The sequence below is a fragment of the Calidris pugnax genome, unplaced genomic scaffold, assembly GCF_001431845.1.
Source record: "Calidris pugnax isolate Ruff unplaced genomic scaffold, ASM143184v1 scaffold111, whole genome shotgun sequence".
Lineage (NCBI taxonomy): Eukaryota > Metazoa > Chordata > Aves > Charadriiformes > Scolopacidae > Calidris > Calidris pugnax.
The window spans coordinates 2484165-2498390 of record NW_015090872.1 but is presented as its reverse complement, the minus strand read 5'-3'; the positions used below and the strand labels follow the sequence as shown (position 1 = coordinate 2498390).

At 42.9% G+C, this 14226-nt stretch overlaps 1 protein-coding gene across 1 annotated transcript; it reads right to left on the bottom strand.

The window, feature by feature from the left end:
- Nucleotides 1–4283: 4283 nt before the first annotated feature.
- On the bottom strand, nucleotides 4284–14220 carry SLC33A1 (solute carrier family 33 (acetyl-CoA transporter), member 1). The gene is made up of 6 exons (XM_014945977.1): nucleotides 13385–14220; nucleotides 9542–9732; nucleotides 8723–8907; nucleotides 7692–7809; nucleotides 6636–6851; nucleotides 4284–5066 (listed from the first exon to the last, which is right to left on the bottom strand). Exons 1-6 carry the CDS (start codon nucleotides 14151–14153, stop codon nucleotides 4899–4901), a joined length of 1647 nt encoding a protein of 548 aa, XP_014801463.1. The 5' UTR covers nucleotides 14154–14220; the 3' UTR covers nucleotides 4284–4898.
- Between the last annotated feature and the right edge of the window lie 6 nt (nucleotides 14221–14226).

The following is a 14226-nucleotide window of genomic DNA, read 5'->3' as shown; positions in this document are numbered from 1 at the left end:
GGGGGAGCCGGGGCGGGACGGGAACGCCCGGCGGCTGGCGGGGAGGTGCCAGGGCCGGGCCCCGCATGGGGCTATGCCCAGTGCCCGCACCCAGCCGCGGTAATGCTCGGGCAGCTGCAAAGCAAGACTATGGCCATCGCTGGTGAGGACGCAGGTGTCGGTGCCCACCTTGGTCTGGTCGAAGGGACTTTAAAGACCATCTAGTTCCAACCCCCTGCCCTGGGCAGGGACACCTCCCACCAGACCAGGTTGCTCCAAGCCCCATCCAGCCTGGCCTTGAACCCCTCCAGGGATGGGGCAGCCACAGCTTCTCTGGGCAACCTGGGCCAGTGTCTCACCACCCTCACAGTCAAGAATTTCTTCCCAATATCAAATCTAAATCTCCCCTCTTTTAGTTTAAAACTGCTCCTTCTTGTCCTATCGCTCCACTCCCTGATCAAGAGTCCTTCCCCATCTCTCCTGTGCCCCTTTGGGGACTGGAAGGGGCTCTAAGGTCTCCCCAGAGCCTTCTCTTCTCCAGGCTGAACAACCCCAACTCTCTCAGCCTGTCCTCACAGCAGAGGTGGCTCCAACCCTCTGATCATCTTTGTGGCCTCCCCTGGATTCGCTCCGACAGATCCATGTCCTTCTTGTGTTGGGGGTCCCAGAGCTGGACACAGCACTGCAGGGGGGGTCTCACAAGAGAACTGGTGATAACCTCAACTCTTCAGACCTGTGATACACTCACTTTCTCTGATCCTGTGAAATGCACTACGATACAGCTCCCTTGTTGCACCTTGGGGCACTATCTTAAGAGAGAAAAAAAAAAAAAATTGGAACATTCCCGTATTCATCATTGTTGTTTATTCTTTTCCCTTAGTTCAAAACTAACAAATATTTGTAATTCATTACCAAATGGCCCAAGCCAACCGCTTCCCTCAGCTGAATCAAATGCCCCCCTGTGCAATGCACCTATATGGTCTTTAAAGAAATATACATTGTAAGAAAATAAGCAGACAATTATATAAAACTGGATTTATGTTTACACAAGTCTTCCATTCCCATTAAAGCCCAAGTTGAGGTTGTTACATGAACAGGCAGAACATGAGATGATACTGTTAACGGTCACAACTCAGGATTTCAGGAAAAGCACAGATTTAGTTGGGAATTTATAATCAAAAGTATCAAAACTCATACTTGATTCAAAACTTTTTATCTAAGGTTCAAACTAAAACACTTCTTAAATTACTAGCTATGAGGTAAGTTGGACAAGTAACTATTACCCCTGCAATCTTTTTTTTTTTTTTAAAAAAAGCAGTATAGTTGTTAATTTTACTTTATTTACAAAGTATGGACATTTTAAGATTAAGTAATAAATACAGAGATAGTGCAAACTCTTGTTTTCAGGAAAAAACATAACTTGTGTCCAAACAACAATTTGGATGTTGGGTAAAATGCTAAATAAATAGCATTGTTTCCTTGCTGGGGGGGTGTGGGTGGGACAGGAGTCAGACAATATTGCTGCCTGCAAAAGCTCAGCTGCTCCATTCCCAGCTGCGGGGAGATGCTTTGCCTTCCCACAGTGGACTCTACAGAACTCCGTGATAGATGTCTCCTCATTTTATCAGATCAAGAACGATCTGAACACCCTCTCTTATCAGCCAGTTTAGAACAGCTCTTATCAGGCGGACCTACACTGAGAACTCCCAGAAGACAATGAAACAAACCAACTCTACAGAAAACGAAGAGCCGTTGACAATTAGCACCAGAGTCCGTAACAAAGATGAAACATGGAGTTGGTATTTTAGCCAAGAACTCCGGTCGTCGTGACGGGTAGAGCACTGACAGGGCCAGAGCTGGCAGGACTGGGGGGTCCGACCCTCAGCCGATTCCTGGGGGGCTGCGGGAGCAGGGCACAGCAGCAGTGGGTGTGCAATCCCATTTTAATGCAGCTTGTCAGACCTTAAACTTTGCCTTATACACATTTTTTCCAAGCACTGAATTACAGAATTGAATTTTGGAGCACCAGTATTTGCCTCTTAAGGAAGTCTTGGGAAACAACAACAAATTGCCCTGGCGAGCGCTGGTGCCGATGACTTTCCTGCACAGCACGTCCCCATAAGGACACAGCTGTGTCTAATGGGCACAGAAGATGTGGAGAGCTGTTCTCTACCTCTCCTCCCCATGCCCTGCTGCACCAATCCTTCACTCCATCCTCTCCCCTGGGACCTGTCTCACTTCACAATGAGCCCGCTCAGGAATTTAAACCAGGACAAACCCTTTACCTACAGAAATCTAATTTCTTCCATCTCGCTTTTGCTAGAGATAGCACACATCTGACAGCCCCCTCTCGGGTCATGCAGGACCACACAGACCCCCCCAGTAACTCAGGGGTCTACAGCAGCTCCTGGTACCACTCACTTTCTCCAGCTCCCATTTCCATAACAGACTCTCGAGGAAGAGGTTGGGTTGCTTCTTTCTTCCTGCCTTTTGAAAAAGTTTTTGGTTGTGTGGGGTTTTTTTTTTTTTTAATATTAAATATGTTTAAGTCTAAAAGAATTCTAATCTTTCAAAAAAATTATTATCTCAGTGTAAAATAGGGTTGGGAGAAAAAAGTAGCAAGATTAAAAGTTTACTGTTTTTTTTCAGCAACCTGCTAATCAGCTACTACAGCAGTAACATTTGACTTGTGTTACAAAATAGCAATATAGATTAAAAAAAACCTACTTCATCACTTGTTTCTCCAGTTTGAAAGAGGAAACAGTTATTTAATTTAGGTCATGTTTCATATATAGTACTACTGATTTGGAGTGTATGTTTAATTTTGATTTGGTGGAGTTCATCTAATGTACTGATAAGCAATTCTCAACGCATCTCTATTAATATCAAGTTTCACTGGCACTTTAGGGAATAGTGAAACAAAATTGCAAAGTAAATGCAAACCCTAAAACATCTATGAATTTAATTTCCCACATTCTGCAGATGAGAAGTTCTTCCTTAAACTCAGAAAAATTAAAGAAAAAATAAAAAATCTCTAGGTGTGGACAAGATGCCATGAAAGCAAGTGGCCCATTGTTCCAGTAAAGACACAGAACTGAAGCACCTCACACACAGCTAATCCAGCAGAGATGATCTGGCCAGGACTGAAAGATACATCTACCTTTGACTACAGATCTCTGAAATAGTCTTGTATTCTTTGTGCTAATGCAGAAGTGAAATTGGAAGACTTTTAGTTTGGGGAGTAAAAACAATGTGCTTTTATTTAGCTTGATTGATTTTGCTGGACTTGAAACAAATGGCAAGAATGGGTGCAGCTGGACCACAGCTCACAGCCAGGGGAGATCTGAGAAGGCAGAAGGGGAAGGGACAGAGGAATGGGCCCAAGGAAACACTTGGTCACACTGTCCTCTTCTGGGCACCTTCTTACTCCTCATGTCATGTAGACACTCTGTACACACTCACATCCACTCCAGCCAGTCAGAAGTTGGTATTGATTTACTTTTTTCCTAAAAGGTACAGCAACAGAAGATGCACAACCCCTTTCCACAACTCCTTTTGGGAGTTTGGAACGCAAAACTCAGGAGGCAATACCTCACATATTGACAAGGCAAGAAACACAGAATGGAAAAGAAAATTACGTACCTTTCAAAGGTATTTTTAATAGTTTTCTTTTTTAATAACGATGTACCATATACATCCAGCATTATCCAGGTGCCCCCTCTCTCGGCGTACAGTATGCTTGCTGTACATCACTAAGGCACTCAGGAGGGAATTCATTTTTGACAAATGCAATGGGAATGTTTCCACTACAGAGAATCAGTAATAAGTTTTTGTAGCAGCTCTACCACAGGATTTAGCTTGTTTGATTTATGTGACAGCAAGTTGTACACCAACTCACTGGGAATTTGGCAAGTTTGTCATCACCAAATGACTGGGAATTTGGCAAGTTTGTCATCACCAAATCACTTCCAAAGGCACTAATCATCTTTTCTTACCCTTAACGGGGAATAATCCCATTTTTTTTTTCTACTGATCTTGAATCTGAATGTTCAGACATTTTAGTGACACAGAAAAACCAATACTATCAATTCATTCCCTCAAAATAACCATCGCCTTGCGAAGGCCTGGAAACCTGTCTTTGTGAGCTGCCTGCTGCTCTGTCCAATTTACATCTTCAGGACTCAAGGCCCAGAGTATTGTGCGTTACTCTTAAGTCCTACCTTACAACAATTTTTTGTCGAGAAAGTACCTTGAACGTAAATCAAAATGCTTTGAAACAGCGGAAATAAATTAAACAAATGTAATTTGTTTATAAAAATATTTTCTTATAAATCTTTAAAGCTTATAAAAGCCAGAAAATACATTTAAAAGAATCTCTGAAACATTCCATCCTTTGAGATGTGGTTACAGTTCAGAAAGTGAGAAGAAACAAAGCCCACAGACGTCTATCTTCCCACAAGGAATTCCATAGTAGAACATGCTTAACCTACGAGTCAAAATGCCTTTGACATCCTTCCCCGGGTCAACTCCCCGTGTCAGACCATTTCTGTTTGAAAAGAAAGAGCTGGAACTTAGCTGACAATGCTGCTGTTTAGAAAGACATGGCACAATGAGCTTTTCCATAGTTGCTATATGGAAATTCAGACGGTGGTTACGCCAGCAGCCATGCCTCTGAAGCTAGAGCTCAGGGATACGTATGTAGTACATAGGTGCTGTTTTTCAACAATTACTTTCTGAACTTACATTTTCATATTGGCAGGGCAAGTGGTATCACATACAAACATACCACTGTCTCAGCCACCCAGTTTTTCAGTGATGTGGCATTTAAAAGTACCTATATTCCTGTTTATTGATTATGGGATATGTCTTTGTAATAAAACTAAAGTGACCTTGCTAGTCCATCCAATATTTAAACTGCATCAATTGGTCCTCCTGCACTTCCACGAAGACTGTCCTTCGTCCTGCAGCTTTTTAAATTTTGGCCCAAGTAGGAACCACCAGCCAAATCCCAGAATGACACAGATGACAGATTCCACATAGTAACCGTCCAAGGTAGTAACACAGGAACCACCAGCTTTCGTGCAAAGCTGAAAAACAGAAGCAGAAGTTGATGCATTAAGTATGTTCTGGGAGATACAGAAACACAGACTTTTAGAAAGTAGACATTAAATATCCACCTTTTTTTTCCACTTGTTCTTGGTTATGACTAAATGTATTTGTTCAATCTTCCTTGTTTCTTACAGAGTAGGTAAGCGAGGCTTTCAAGTGTACTATTGGTATGAAAAGTAACAAAACTGTTATAAAACATTTGATAAGTGGAGTATATTGGCCCAAGGGGCTAATTCTAGAAAACAGAAGCCGTTCAGCCGTCTCGTCCTGGCCTGGGGTACAAGCACTGTTCTTACTCACATAAAGATTTTTCCCCTCCAGCCATCCAAATGGCTTCTTTAGAAATTATACCCTTCCATCTCACCACACTGAATCTGCAAATGGACGGCAAAAAATGCTGCGTATTTCTGGGAAAAACATGCCCAGGATGTTTTTTTAATTGCAGAACTAGAAGACAAAAACTCCAACATTTAAAGGATACGTGTATAGCACCTGATCCTTTCCACTGTTGTTCAGCTTTCAATACTGCTATAATCCCAAGATAAATCAATCCTCCAAGTTGAGGTTCTGCCAGCATTTTCATTATTCTAAGACATGTCAAAATCAGATTAGGAATAAGAAGGGAGTGGTGGTGGAACACTACTAACTGGGAGAATGCAAAAAATGATCAGGGGAGTGAGGTGAAGGAGGAAGGACTTAAGTTCAGTAGAGACCTGGGCACAGGGAACCTAATTAGTGGCAAGCCAATGACAGAAAAAGCACACATTGGGCAGACGCAGTTTCCTCTCTGTAACTAGTAAAAATTACAAGTCAAGTTCAAACAAGTCACATCTGACTCCTAGAACTCTCTGTTTATTTAGAGAACCTCCACATCTCAAAGAGCGCTGGCATTCAAGAGTAAAATAAATCTCAGTCATGAGCACAGAATAAAAATCCCCCAAACCCCTAAAGCATTTCCACCCTTCCAAAAAATCACGTTAAAATTTCTCATTTGCTTATAAAGAGGTGAATTTGAAACCCTGCTTTCTAAGCAGTTTTGTGTCTGTTGTTCTATCTGTGCACAGCAGCACAGCACGTTCTTTGTTCTCTTCCACAGGGCTCCCCAGAGCTGGGAAGGCAGCCAGTGACACCGCTCAATTTCATGGGGAAAGTGGAGATCAAAGACAAAGAGCAAAGTAACATCACGGCAGAAGGTATCAAGGTATTTGGATGGGAAGCCTCCAGAAAGATAGAAGGAACAAAAACCTACCACAAAACTTAAAGGACCCGAGGGACAGACAGCCTGCCAAGAACAGAGCTCTTAACTACACAACTCTGAACTTAGCAAGGTTTACTCTCAAAAATGTAACTACAGCCTCCTTACACCACAGAGAACGCGGCACCAATCTAGTGCTTCCACCACCAGGTATTCTAGCCAGCCCAGAAAGAAATGGTCAATTACTCTGCAACAGCAAATCTTTGTTAAGACATCAGTTATTAAAAGTACACAGACTTAATTTTATCACAGAAATAATTGAACAGAGACCTTCAGAGCCTCCCAAACTTACTTCTGCAGCAGCTGTAGTTCCACAGGTCTGTTCCTGGGCCCCCGCACACTCTTTCACCGTGAGTGGGTCCACAAGCCAGAGTGCAACGGTGGAAGGCCAGTTCCCTCCCAGATTGGACACAGTATTCAGGAGTGTCATGTAGGTTCCTCCGATCAGCGGGTCGCTGACCTTGGCATTGAAGGCCATTATTGCAACGTACATGCTATACAGCGTGATCTGTAGATGTAAGAAAACCCACAGGACAGTAAGGTCTCCCCAGTTAGGGACAACGACAACTAAAAACCCTAACATAAAAACTATTTTAAGAGATTACTTGCAACATGGACTGAAAAATAATCTCAACAGCTTAAAATTGCACAAGAGAGAAATTGCTTCGGCAGTCTGTCTCTCTTCTCACACCAAGAAGTAGCCTTGCCATTTGTCTCAAGTCATGGTCAAAGGGACCCAGCCTCACATGCATTGGAATGATTCAGGTTATCAAAATGAAGTACGACAAGGCCAGCTAAACTAGCATATAAAAATAACACTTTTGCATGTAAAATCAACACTCAAGGCATTGTGTATGTTTTAGTTCCAGTTTTTACCAGCTGTTTGTTTCCCAGGCCATTACTATGTTTCTTCAAAATCACTAATGTAGTTTTTTTTATGATGAAGATCACATAACTTGACACATCTGACAATAAGCACAATCATCAATCATCACGCCTATGAAACTCAAGTCAGAATGCTGGGACTTCTCCAACTCTACCACACTTTTGAGCTTCTGGTTTGGGCGGGGTGGGGGGGGAAGGGGAAATAATCTGCAAAACAATAGCAGATCTGGTCGAGTAAAAATAACTTCATAGAAGATGTCTAATGTACCCCACGGAAGAAGGAGAAATTATATTGGCAACAGCATTAAGAACTAAATACAGCCACACAGCGCAACAGGTCAGACTTAGATGAATTCTAGTGCAACTAAAGAGAAAAGCAGATAACAACATTTATAGTCCTCTTGCTGATTGATATGAAATACCCTCCTGTCCCTCCCCCCTTCCCACACACAGCGCACGTTACCTGATGTAAAGCATAACTCAACAATACTACAACATAGTAGTAGACAGGAAATCCTCCTTCATGTTTTACTTTAGGAGTCCACCATACCAAAAAAGCAAATTCCAGACCAAGCAGTAACCTGGAGGAAGAAGAAAAGTAATATGTAATTTGAGTAATTCTCCTCCCCACGTGTTTCCTCAATACAAACAACTATCAAATATTTATACATACAGAAAATATTAAGACAGTATATATGTAAATAGTTAAAGCTACTCCTATCTTAGATGGAATTAAATACTTGGCAAGCACTGAAACTGCAAACATTTTAAACAATTCCGTTGTCCATATAAACACATCTCCTATACTAGCTTTCTCCTCTGCCCCTCACACCGAAATTTATTTTTTGTAGAAAGCAACACACAGGATATCTAACCAAATTCAAAACTTACTATTTTTTTTTTTGTGAAAACATACACAGTTGCATAAGAACACGTTAAAGCAATTGCTCCCTGTTACAGATATGTTACGTGATTTACTGAGTAACAGCATTAGGTAATTTGCTGGATTCACTGGGTTTAGAATTACATAAGCAAACTCCTATATAAAACGCTTAACAGAGAAATGAAATGTCTCCTTGTCCATATCAGCCTAAATCAGCTTCTTTTACTCTCAGTTACTTCAGTAAAGCACACATCCAGTAGATGCACCAACGTGTTCTGCTGCTCTTACATGGGGAAGCACAAATAATTGTACAGATACGGCCCCGGATCTAGTCGGAATGGTTCATGAATAAGGAACTATGGACACTGAATAAAAGCAGGACAGTACTGCTCTAGTGCTGTTGCATATGCATCTTAAAAACATCTCATGTTCCACTTTCTTACATGTGTTACTACATGAATCAAGGCACAAGACACAGAGTTCTACTTACTGTGAGAATTCTCATATGCTTTCTTGCATCTGGAAGTTTAAGAGTTACACACAAAATCCTATGCTTGCCCTGAATACACAAATTACTGTGTTTCTGTCAAACAAGATTTGCTTGTTTTTACCTGAAAGGCATAGCTTTGTAAAATGTGTTCAGTGGCTGGGGGCCTGCTGTGTATTTGCTGATAATCAGAGGCAGTATTATCTGTAGAGGAACCATTGGAACCGCTAGCAGAGCCAAGTGCTCTTTCGGGACTCCCTCTTCCACCAATTTGAGTCCTGTTACAGCATCTGCTGCTGAAAATCCAACCTGCAATATAGATTAGAGAAAATAAACTGAGGAAAGCAGTGATAGTTTGGCTAGAAATTCAGTTTACTCAGTATTAAGTAAATGGAAAAATGCGAGAGGGTACAATTCATTGTGTGTCTCATTTGATTTCCAAATCCATTCTGAACCACGTTCTACACTTGCACACTCTTCTTGTCATCACTGCCAAAACTATACCAAGAACATTAAACACAGCAACGATATCCGTGCTTGTGCCTTAATTGCTGGTGGTATCCACAAGGGCCAACAAGAAGCTGTGGAAACCTAGTTTGTACAGAGTTGCAGATTCTGGGAATAATACTTAGGTTAAAAGAAACATTTTCTGCCCTTCTAACTGCAGACTACACAAGCAATCTAGCTGTTTAAAAATGTTTTAAAACAAATTACCGTAATACTGGATTGCAATCAAACTTCTCTTTAGTGCTTGTGTAAACACTTAGAAAAGCTCAAACAAATGTTTTCTGTTGTACAACCCTGCTTAGTACAATTACATAAACACTTCTGTTTCAAATTTGATGTAAAAATTTGACAACCACTAGCAAAACATCACAGGGACTCAGCAACCCTTCAGACTGATATCAACAGCACCTAACAATTCATGTATGTATTTACTTACTTTTGCTGTGAGAATCAAGAGACAGAAGGTAAGAACCGCCGGCATCTTGATTATTGAGAATAGCAGCCTGTATGTATCAGTGATGCCTTTTGTTTCTTCTTTCATTGGTGTCAGTTCCTTGTTTTCCTTTTTCAAAAGGGCAACCAGTGTAGTGGTAATTAAAAAGACAGCTCCCCAGAACAACAGGAAATCTGAAGAGAAAAAAAAACCTAAATCTTTTTAGCAGCCGTAATCAACGTTTCATTAACAATTTTCTGAGTATCTACAATGCAGTTATTTTGCAAAAATATAAACCTAATAATGAAAAAGTAAATACAAACATTACTCATTGCCCCTCTGAAAAACAAGCAACAAAAGCAAACCACAAACACATAGCTACATACAGTAACTGACCCAGCTCTGCCCTGCCCCTCTCTCTATAAGCACGTTTGCTTGAGATGTGAGACAGAAGGCCAGCAGCAAACTGTGTCACTTCCCTGGTGATCTGTCTATTGTTACCACTAGGAGCTCGTTGGAGGAGAAACAGAAATGAAGTGTTGAAGGATTACACATAACATCACCAAAAGCTGATCAAGGAGGAAGAAACACACTAAATAGTAACAAGACACAGAAAAAACTTCAGGGGAAGAAGTCACTCACAGCTCTCCAGTTGATTTACTGCGTAGTCATGAAACTATTCTGTGCCTCAATTCTATAGCCTGTCTATAAAACCTATCTACCATCTGAAGGAAACAAAGATTAATACTTACAAGTGTAAAGGTGGCCTGATGAAAGTTGTTACACAGTCATTAAATAAAGAGTCACTCAAATATGTCTGTTTTAACCAGCTACTGTACTCATTAACCCTTATGCAGATATAGTATTTGCTAAACTGTAGATTTGAAGGCAGCAACAGTAAAAACACACCAATATTTTATGGCAAGTACTTTTTGAGTTACTGAATAGATTAATCTAAATTAATCCTATCCTTTATGAAAGAGGCAAGAAAGAACTTAGTAACATGCAGAGGGTAACACAGAAGTAGCCTTTTGTCTTCCTGGTCACGAGCAACTCCAGAAGCCCCACAGTGACTTGAAAGTAAGCTGCAGGGGCTGATGAAAGGGCAAAGACAGTGCAAAGGTTTAGTCAATTATTAGCTGCTTCTTAGGCACAGGAAGAGAACAAGCACCACAAGCATGGCAGAAAATATGCTATATCCTAGTATTCTCAGTGTAAAAGGAAAAAAGGCTTTTCAAACCATTTTTTGCTGCTTCCACACGAGCTACTTCTCCCTTTTCTAAAGTAAAGCAGTTCTCCTAACCAATGCTGTCAGATTGCTCTCTTCTCTGTTAAAAAAAGATACTCTGAATATGCATTTTTAAGTAAAAGATGAATTTTCAGAGAGTCATGCTAATCACAGCTACTGTTTACAAAAGACATACAGCAGAGGTACTCTAATAATAGCACTAAGCATTATCACCGCAGTGAGAGACTTACAGTGCAAGGACAGGAATAGAAATAGCTTTGAGCATCATTGCATGAATACTCCTGCTCAGGTCAGCTCTGTCAGCTGCAATACAGCAACGGCTGGATTAGCAAAAAGGCAAAAAAAAAAAAAAATAGCAGCCATACACTCTACTAACAGGCTACAAGCAAAAGAACTTTAAAATCATAGTTTACAAAAGAAATTTCTAGCCTAAAGTTTCTGATGTCACCAGTGTTGCCTAGCTCCATCCCAATTTTGTCTCTGCCTCTACACTATTATGAGCAAAATAAACCATTGTGTTGGGGCAAAGCAAATTTTGAACTAGATTAGGGACGGACCCAGCTGGAAAACAACCATCAATGAGGTGCACGTGGGGTGACAGATGTTTCATCACAACAGCTTTAGTTAATTCATCTCTTCCCAGGAAAACAGGTGCTCCACAATCACTGCCTCAGGTAAATTTGGGTTGCCTTGAAAGGGCAACTTCTTCCCACACTCACGCTTTACCTCTCTCATGCTGGGACAGGAATTCATGTGACTGCATGGCAAACAACTAACACCGTTGCTGCTCCACAACTTGAAGCTGACTTGGGATCATGAAGTATTGACTTTTCTTTCCCTCCCATCAGCACTCAGCCTAGGACAAAAGTCTTCAGAGATCTCAACTGGCAAAACCCACTTATTTTCCAACTGTTTTCTGCTGCTCTGACTGCCCAAACAGGCTCATCACAAACCCCATTAGAACCAGCGCTAGAATCAGAGAGACACTCTCCTCATTTCAGCAGTTTATGTACTGTTTTTACAGTACTGTTCTCTGGCTCCTTCAGAAGAAATGTGGACACAGCAAATCATGGCACAGTCACATGAATAAGGGAACAGAAGTTCCTTGCAGCCAGTTTCACCACCCAAAAAACATATCCTGCAACTACAGTGTCAGAGCTATTCGCTTTTCCTACTCCACCCAGGTTAGTTAGTACTCCAGGACAAGTTAAACAGGTTGTGTTGATGTCTTTTTAGTTTTGGGATATTTTTTTTTTCTCCAGAAGACAGCACTCTCGTAATAGTACAAATCCATTTACACAAACAGTACTGAGAAAAAACAAGACAACAAAAAACCTGGACAGTGGAGGTAAGAACAGACAAACCAAGCTCTTTTAACTACACTAGTGATTTGCAGGTTGCATCAGCGGTGAAAGACGTCAGTCTGTTGCTGGAGCAAGAGGGAAGAGACACGCCAGCACTTATGAACTCCACAGTAAGAGAAAACAAAGGAAAGCAATAAACCAGCAGGGTTACTTTGAGGGCTACTCTATGCTTGTTGACAGACAGACCAGACACAGGGTTATCGACAGGGAGGAAAGAGGAAAACTAGTTAGCAAAACAGACAAAATAAGTACAGCAGTCTTAGAAACGGATATCCTGATTTATCAATAAGATAGGTATAGGACAGAAAGCGAAAATCAGCCTGTAAACAACAATTCAACTCAGTTTTGGCATACCTTTTCTCTTACATGATACAGGAAGAGCAATCAATGTAAGAGACAGAAAAGAAACCAAAACCATGAGAATTTACTCTTCATTGCTAGCCATGGTCACTTTGAGGCTGCAGTCAGAAGTGGCACCAGTTTTTCTTGTCCTCCCATAAGCTGAACTGGCTAAATTCAACCTTGCAAACAAAACATTTATTTTAAGCACCTTCCAGGCAATACACCGAACATCAACCACCACATAAAACCTTTCTGAAAAAATCAAAACCAAGCAAAAACCCCAACCCAAACACACCAAACAGAAAACATCCCTACAGTTATGGCTAGTTATGGCTGGATTACCAGACTTATTTAATTCATTAAAAAGAAAACAAAATCCCCCTTAATTTACTAAAATAAGGCTTTCCTTATGAAATTGGCTACGTAGTCAACCCTGAACATGTGTCATTTCTACTTCTGTGAACAATAGCGTTTTGGGACAGCCAATTTCTTTTTAATTTCCCCTTTCCTTCCTCCCAGAAGATGTTCTTAAAAGGCCTCCTTAATAAGGGGCAAGGCTTTTGGTTTGTTTGGATTTTTTTAAACAATAATCTATACCATGGTCATGAAACTGGGTTGGGGAATAAATGTCTCCAAAGTGCTCAGGTCAGCCAAGATAATGACAAGGCAGGTTTCCCACGCTCCTAAGCCCAGAGAAGCTTGGAAGTTCAGTGCATGCAGCAGTGAACTCCACCAGTCTCCCAGTGGGCTGTGCTTTCTCATGGGCAGGGGACAACCCAAAGCTGCTCAGTTTACAGGGCCAAACCACCGCTCTCTCCAAACGGAGCTTTGGTCTAGGCTCAGAGAAGAATCACCCCCATCCCAGCACCGGTACGTTCAGGTTGGCAGTACCTGAGAGGGTAACAATCCCTTGGGGCTGGGGCTGGAACCGCAGGTACTTGTTGCAGAAGGAGGCCGACTCCAGGGCCAGGAAGAGAACGTTGCCCAGGAAGTAGCCAGCTGTCTGCCCCACCGAGTTGCAGGTGGAGGCATAACCCACATTCTCCCTTGACAACATGGTCAGGGCCCAGCCGTCCACTGCAATGTCCTGAGTCGCTGCCAGGAACTCGAAGAAGAAGAAAGTCCCAGTAAGGGCCACCACATTGGGGCCCCGGCCTTCCCCGTCGCCCAGCAGCAGGTCCACCTGGGTGGACATGTAGATCATGAAGAGCCCCAGGATGTATTGCGTGGGCACCAGCCAGGACTTGCGGCGGCCAAAGCTCCGCAGGTAGACGGCGTCCACCAAGGGGGCCCAGAGCAGCTTGAGGCTGAAGGGCCAGAAGACGAAGCTGAAGAAGGCCTGGTCGGTGTAGCTGGCACTCTTGCTCTGCAAGATGGGGGGGACGCTGCCCGCCAGTCCCAGCGGGATGCCCTGCAGCACGTACAGCACCAACAGCAGCAGGATGCTGCCCAGCTCCGCCCGGCACCCCCGCGGCCTCCGGGAACTCGTCTCCGGCGGCGGTGACGGCGGCGGCAGCAGCGCCTCGGCCTCACCGCCCGGCAGCCCGTCCGGACACAGCACCAGGCCGGGCGGCGCCTCGCTCCTCACATCCAGGTAGTGGTGGTGGCTCCCGGCTCGGCGCTGCCGGCCGCCCTCCTTGGCCGCGACAGCGGGCGACATGTCAGCGGCGGCAGCGGCGCCGGGGAACGCGCTGCGGGCCGAGGCGGGAGCGGACGCCGCCGCTGAAGAGAGA